General features: G+C 42.7%; 1 protein-coding gene across 1 annotated transcript; it reads left to right on the top strand.

Annotated features, from left to right (window-relative positions):
* Nucleotides 1-359: 359 nt before the first annotated feature.
* Nucleotides 360-7103, top strand: LOC137544462 (G-protein coupled receptor 37-like 1). The gene is made up of 2 exons (XM_068265542.1): nucleotides 360-1092; nucleotides 5386-7103. Exons 1-2 carry the CDS (start codon nucleotides 460-462, stop codon nucleotides 6148-6150), a joined length of 1398 nt encoding a protein of 465 aa, XP_068121643.1. The 5' UTR covers nucleotides 360-459; the 3' UTR covers nucleotides 6151-7103.
* Nucleotides 7104-7954: the final 851 nt, after the last annotated feature.

Below are 7954 nucleotides of genomic sequence, written 5' to 3'. Positions count from 1 at the left end.
CCATTTCCAAAGTGAATAGTTGTAGGGAAGAGAGGAAACTTTCCCATCATAGCTTATTCAGCATTGTGCAGCCAGAAATGTTTGTTTCCTTAATTTTTTTTATTTGGTTTGACATTACTTCATAGTTTTTATCAGTCACTGAAACATTTGACATAATCTTGGCTATAGATCATTGTTTCCTCACAGCCAGAGCTCAATGAATGGCTGTTATGACTGGAGCTTGATTCCTTCCTGGTAACATTACAAGATGTTGCTGCAATCTCCTTCCAGAGTGTAGTGTTAGATGATTCCGCTAGCAGGTGCCAGAGCCTGGGACACAGTATGCAAAGCAGCAGTGACAAGAGTCTGGCACAGTGATCAGTCATGTGTGAGAGACACTGAGAAGCATTCAGTGAAGAATAATGCTGCTTTGTGCTCCCTTACAGCTGGGCTTCTTTCCCCCCACCATCTCCCCTCTTTATGCTCATTCGTCTCTGCGCTCCAAGACTTTTCTTCGCAACCATGAGATTTTTGGGGAACAGATTTGAGTACATACTTTTGATTTTACTTTTTTACTTTGAAGCTATCAAAATCACAGGCTCCAGTTTAGCTCCTGTACAGCAGAGTTTGTTGGGAAGTAGAAATGCTACAACAAAAGAACTTCAGGAGGTGGGAAGAGCTCGCATCAAAAGAGGCTCACAGGGGCAATCCTCCAGAAAAGATCCTGCGTTCTCGGGATACCCCAGACTCATCAAGTCATCAACCAGTGGAACGCCACATTTAAATCCGATGTCTAATGATTCACTTTCTTCTACCTGGGAACCGAAAATACGCAACTCTCTGTATCCACTGGGTGAAAACTCTCTTAGTGCCTATGGAGTGCTTCTTATGTCTCTGGTAGTGTTTTCTGTGGGCATTGTTGGTAACCTGTCCATTATGTGCATAGTGTGGCACAGTCTTTCTATGAAGAGTGCCTGGGACTCCATCCTTGCTGCAGTCGCACTTTGGGACTTCGTCCTCCTCTTTTTCTGTTTGCCTGTGGTTGTCTTCCAGCAGATCACACATCGCAGACTGCTTGGGGTACTTTCCTGTCGTATTATACCCTACATGGAGGTAAGAACATACTTCTATATCGCTTTCTTCATCTTATAGCTTTACACCTTCCTCTTCTGACGTGATGTAACCTGTATTCAGATATATGTTCATTACATAATGTTCCCCTGCTCTTTATACAATCTAATCTTGGTACAAATACATGTAGGTTGCAGAACCCTCTAATGCTGGCTACACGTCAATCTGCGGGAGATAATTTAGAGGAATCAACATGCATAATATTGTATGAGAACTTTATGGAATTCAATTCAAACTGTTACACATACTACACAGAATAAATTATGTAGTGTGAGGTCTGCATATGCCTTCATTCAGTACCTGGAGAGAGACTAAAAAAGAAAAATGGATACTAACCTCAGGGAAGCCTCTGGATAGTCCAGAGGCTTCCCCGATCTTCCTATGGCCCTCCGTTCCTGCACTGGAACTCTCTCAATAATATTCAATACTAATGTTGAATATTGCTTATGGATGCATTCACCTTCATGTATGAGAGCAGCCACACTGCACAGGCTTCAAAGTATTGCCTACACAGTAGTGTGGAGCTTCTCATCCATGACTTTTCCTCCATGCACAAGCGGCTCTGTGCTACTGCGCAAGGCACAAACCCTACAGGAGCCTGCGCAGTGCAGCCGCGCTCATTCAAAGAGGGAGTGCGGCTGCAGAGGAAGTGTCCCAGCCAGCATCCAAGAGGTTGTGGAGGTTCGGGGAACCCTATGGAGCATCCATAAGCTTCCCTCTACTGTGGTTAGTATGTATTTTTTTTATTTTCTTTATTGACTTGCTTTGAATTCAATTCAACTCAACATGTTCCGTTGTCACGCCACCAAGTATGAACTGAAAAGAAAGTAAATATCATTTGAATTGTTTGCTTTCTTAGACCTTTATGCAGAAATTGCATAACTGCAAGCATGCAAGTTAGAATGATTTTCATCTCAATGACCATCTGTGGTGGCCATCATTGAAATATGTGTACCTCCATATACATTACTAAGGTGGGGTGATGTCAATATGCGGGGGCCAGAGATGGTCATTGACATGCTAGCTTAATTCAAATTGCATGCAGCTTATAATTGGGTCAATCAAATGCACATTCTGACAAATTCTTTTAACATCAGATCCTGTGAAAAAGGGTAAGGAACTCTTTTGGTTTTTATTGCTGTTTGTGAGAGTAGTGATGAGCAGAAATTTCTAGTAAAATGCAAATTTCTACAAACCTAGCAAATTAAAGTTCCTAGTTCATAATCAATTAGCTGGCAGCTGTGTTAACCGCTTGCCGGCCGCGTCACGCCAGTAGTCGTGGCCGCGGCGGCAGCCCCAGGACCAGCTAACGCCAATTGGCGGAAAGTCCTGGGGCAGCAGTTTACGGGAGATCGCGCGCAGTGTGCGCCTGCATCTCCCGCTTGGTGGGCGGAGCTGAGCTCCGCCTTCAGTCTCCGAGCGGCAATCGCATGTACAGCGCTGCGATCAGCAGCAGCAGCGCTGCACTGGGGACAGCCGTGTGACACGGCTGTCCCCATGGGGGACAAGAGAGCGATCGGCTCTCATAGGCAGAAGCCTATGACAGCCGATCGCCGTGATTGGCTGGCTGGGGGGAGGGAGGGGATTTAGAATAAAAAAAAAAAAAGAAAAAGGCAAAAAATATTAAAAAACAAACAAACAAATATTTATGAAAAAAAAAAAAACACAGGGGGGGCGATCAGACCTCACCAACAGAGAGCTCTGTTGGTGGGGAGAAAAGGGGGGGGGGGAGATCACTTGTGTGCAGAGATATACGGCCCTGCAGCTTGGCCTTAAAGCTGCAGTGGCCAATTATGGTAAAATTAGGCTGGTCACTAGGGGGGTTTACCACCATGGTCCTCAAGAGGTTAATGAGCTGCCAAATAAATGATCAGCGGCTAATTGATTTTGTTTGCCAGCATGGCTTCCTCTTGGAGTAGGAGAGGAATCGCCGTCGGGAGACTTTGGCGCAGGATACAGCCGGTATGGCTTATCCTACTGCTGAACAAGTTACCGGCAATGTTAATTACTATTCCCCTCTAGGTCAACGCGGATAGTGGGAAATAATGTAATTCGGCTTCCAGCCACTGCTGGAGGCCGAATTACAGTGTTTTAAAAGTAACTTCAGCGCCGTCTTCTGACAGCGCTATAGTTACTCACTGTGCGTTGCTATAGCTGTAATTCCTATTACGGCCTATGGTGACGCCGGCTGCTCCCAAGTCTCCTACGCTGGATTGCGAGTGTTCGTCCTCTTCTGGCTAAATGGAGAGTTGCTTCTTAGGAAATGTTTACGCTCATCCATATTGGAGAGGTTTACCCTTACTTACCATTTCAGATTGATACATTTACCCTACTGTCTAAAGGAAACTGAAGTGAAAGGAACATGAAGGCTTCCATCTTTATTCTCTAATGAACACTGCCCATTGCTTGACCTCTGTGCTGATGCTCTGCTTCTAAAATTTTAAGTCACTAGCCCAGAATAAACATAAAGATCAGACGCTTTGGCTCTGGTCTTAAGGTCCGTATCCAAGATGTGATTTTTGCAGCAATTTTTTTCGCAGCCAACAACTTTTTTCACGGTGAATGTTCATTTTTTGTGATATCGTTTAACGAAAATTCCTTAAGCAATGTTTACCGATGTCCGTGATCACGACCGTCATGTCAGATCAATGAATGATAATTGTTCTGATCCACATTGACCACTATTTTACCCATTGCCCAATCATGAAGATGGATCGGTGAACACTGTTAGACGCCGCTAAACCCCGATCCATCTTCATGTGAGTACTTAGCTTTCCACCACTGGCTGCATGCTTGTTGCAGGTCTGTGACTCAACTAAAGCCTGAGGCCTGGAACCCACTAGAAGGCGCAAAACGTTATCGCAGTCGCTAGGGATTTGTGATAGCATTTTGCAAGCGATTCATGGGGCGATTGTCCTGCTCCTATACAATTAATTAGAATGGAAATGCTCCCAAAATGCTGCATGTCCTGCAATTGTGATTTCCTTAATCCCAATCGCTCTAGTGGAATCTGTCAAATCCATTTACATTGGCAGGGCGTTTAGGCAAAACGCTAGCGATTGAAATCCTCTAGTGGGTTCCAGGCCTCAAGCTCAATATGACAGCCATATCGTTGTTTAGAAGGGAATGAAGATGGCAGCCTTCATATTTGTTTCATTTAAGACTCCCTTTAAGTAACAGACAAGGTGGCTGCCAGGTTTGAATGCTATCTCCCTCCCTTTCTTTCCTGATGACCCAAGGCCACAAAATAAGCTACATTTTCCATAACCGAAAGAAACGGTCAGCGCAGTTCAATAGCTGGGCCTGGATACTATATAGGGGTGTAATGTGAATTCACAAAACCTGTAAACCAAGCACCTATTTGTCACCAAGGCACATTTTATCTATCGTAGGTTAGGTTTCAGAGCAAATAAAATTAACTCACAGACAGCTCTTAGTCCCAACCAATCCTAAATAGTCTTCACTTCCGGCCATAGCCTTTATAAGGCTATGGTCATCTGCTCAGCAAGGTATATTACATATAATTAAAAGAATGTTCCATTTAAGGAAATGGGCAGTAGTCAAAGAAATGGCTGAAGTAAAAGAATGTTAACTCTTCCCATACTGGCAATGGGAACTATTCTATATATGTAATAACATGTATATACAATATCACTGCTAATTGGATGAGGCATGGTTAAATTAAATTAAAAGTACATCATCCTACAAGGGGAAGTTTGTATGTTTGCATGAGTATCCAACAGGTACTCCAGTTTCCTCCCCTTCCCCAAAAACATATACATAGGTTTTTGCTTCCCCAATTGCTTGGGCAACTAGTTATGTCTTCAGCTAGGCTGGTATATGAATTTACTGATTCATTTTAAATGTAATGACATTTAGAATTATATATATTTAAAGTGTATAAAGCTTCAGTTTTGTGGTGAGCAGTTAGAGCTGTACGTCCAGTCATAGAAATGACACACAACGGCACACTGGGTGGGTGGGCCAGAATCTAGTAGCTTCATTTTTTATGTAATTGTTCTCATCATTACTGCCTGTCTGTGAAGAGTTGCGCCAGCAATTATTGGCTGTCATGGCTGGTAGTTCAGTCTCGTTTTGAAAGGCTTGGCAGAGGTCATGTATCTATTGTTATGTGGTTAAAATGTATTCTGGGTCCTTGTGAGGGTAAAGAAGCAGATGTGAAAATAAGTCTGTAAGCTATATATACAAATTATAGTCAAGCCATCTATACTACTCTATGTTTGAGTTACATTTACGTTCTGTATCTCTCCACAGGTATCCTCATTTGGAGTCTCCACATTCTCCCTTTGCGCTCTAGGAATTGATCGTTTCCAGACCATAACATCTGCTCAGTTTCCTGCGAAGCCACAGGAGCAGTGCCAGACCATACTAGGAAAAATATCTGTCATCTGGATTGGTTCACTGATACTTGGTCTCCCAGAGATTTTCCTGTGGCAGCTAAACCAGGAGCGTTCTTCAGCTTCTGGCCTGGTTATTGACTCTTGTGTCATAGACCCATCCCCTGACCTCGCTCCAGTGTTGTACTCCCTAGTCCTCACGTACAAGCATGCTCGTATGTGGTGGTTTCTGGGCTGTTACTTCTGCTTACCGCTTCTCTTCACAATGTCTTCCTTACTGGTAACTCAGAGGATTGTTGGAAGCGCAAAGAACATAAAAAATTTACAGAGCCAACGCCAACTCAGTTGGATAGTGGCAGGTTTAGCTATTGTGTATGGTGTATGCATTCTGCCTGAAAATGTCATCAACATCTTGATGACCTACAGTAGCTTTGACATCTCTCATAATCTGCTGGCATTGACCAGCCAGTTTTTCTTATTTTTAAAGAGTGCAGTGACCCCAGTCCTACTGTTGTGCATATCCAAACCACTAGGACAGGCTTTCCTGGATTGCTGCTGCTGCTGTTGTGATGAGGGGCCTACTTCAGGCCCTGTACAAAAACCCGAAGAATTAACTGCCAAACTGGAACCTACCCCTAACTGTACCAGTGACTCTGAGTTACATCTGGGTACTCCATGCTAATTAATAGATGAGTGCATCAGTATAAGAACTATAGCAGATCATATCCTCCTAATCAAAGCACAGTATCATTACATCTAGAGTGGTGCATAGGATACACTCTTAGGAAAAATGTTGGAAGAACATTTTTCAGTGAGTATTAGTGAATTTCAGTATTCATATCCTTTGAAGTATTAGGGAGAAATCTAAGAATAGAGAAAAATAAAGGTAACCACAAGAAATTACATCTTCAGAGGAGGAACATAGAAAAGATGAAGTAAAAATGTTGTGTGATCTGATAAGGATATGTTATAACTTTATATAGCCACAGAGTAGACAGCGGACATAAGGAGGGGTGGACAAGTTAGCATGGACTTCAGGAACCAGTCTGTCCAACCCAGGAACCAGCAGGAAATGTTCGGCAACAAGGAGCGCTGACTACCTGGTCTCTGGGATTTGTCCAGCCCCTGATATCGAAATAGTCAATGAGATGCAAATGATCATGACTTGCATTTAAATCTCATGCAGCTTGCAGTTGTACCAAAGTAACTTCCTATCAATTTTGATTGGTTGCTTTCAGCTGCATGCTATTTCAATGAAATTCAATGCAAGCCAGAATAATTTGCATCTCACTGACCATCTCTGGTATGCAGTATAATGTGCTTGTTCATTATAGTGTGAATAGCAGTTTTAGGCTCATCTGGTATATTTGAATGCAGCATTTATGAAAATATTGGATTATTTGTAAAAGTTTACATATGGACCACTTCACGAGGACCACAATTTAGCTATACAAAAACAATAAATGTGTAACATTAGTACTAATGCTGTTCTGCAATATCTTTACAAGGCTTATGATGATAGACAGAATCCTTCACTTAGCTCCTGCCAAATTTGTACAGTATATATAAAAAAAAGTCCCAATCCAGAAATGCAGCTGTGAATTGTATTGTTGACAATAAATTAATAGAAACCTTCCAACGACTGTCTGTTATTCCAAAAAAAAAGTATGAGGCAGAGGACCAGCAGAACTGCCAGGCAACTGGTATTGCTTTAAAGGAAATAAATATGGCAGCCTCCATATACTGTTCTCGCGTCAGTTGTCCTTTAAAGTGGTAGTAAGCAGGGTGAGAAGTGTTCATTTCAGTTCTGAGCTGTAATGCTTCCCAGTCCTAGCAGTTTGCGTGGTTCCGCATGGGCAGCACGGTGGCGTAGTGGTTAGCTCTCTCGCCTTGCAGCACTGGGTCCCTGGTTCGAATCCCAGCCGGGGCACTATCTGCAAAGAGTTTGTATGTTCTCTCTGTGTCTGCGTGGGTTTCCTCCGGGCACTCCGGTTTCCTCCCACATTCCAAAAACATACGGATAAGTTAATTGGCTCCCCCTAAAAATTGGCCCTAGACTACAGTACTTACACTACATAATATAGACATATGGCAATGGTAGGGATTAGATTGTGAGCTCCTTTGAGGGACAGTTAGTGACAAGATATATATATACACTGTACAGCGCTGCGTAATATGTCGGCGCTATATAAATACTAAATAATAATAATAATAATAATAATAATAATTAAAGGACCACTATCGCGAAAAAAGTAGGCAGTTAAAAAATGTGACAGATGACAGGTTTTGGGCCAGTCCATCTTTTTAGGGGGGATTCTCAGGGCTTTCTTTGTTTTCAACAGCATTTCCTGAACAACAGTTGCAAAATCCAACTGACATAATAGTGTGCAAGTGATTAGGGAGGCCGGCTGGTATCTAGCTATTTTGGCAGTTAAACTGCTGTTCAGGAAATGCTGTTGAAAACAAAGCAAACCCTTGAAATACCC

Source organism: Hyperolius riggenbachi, chromosome 2 (genome assembly GCF_040937935.1).
Source record: "Hyperolius riggenbachi isolate aHypRig1 chromosome 2, aHypRig1.pri, whole genome shotgun sequence".
NCBI lineage: Eukaryota > Metazoa > Chordata > Amphibia > Anura > Hyperoliidae > Hyperolius > Hyperolius riggenbachi.
Note: the sequence above shows the minus strand (reverse complement) of the source record. Positions and strands in the feature narration are given on the sequence as shown.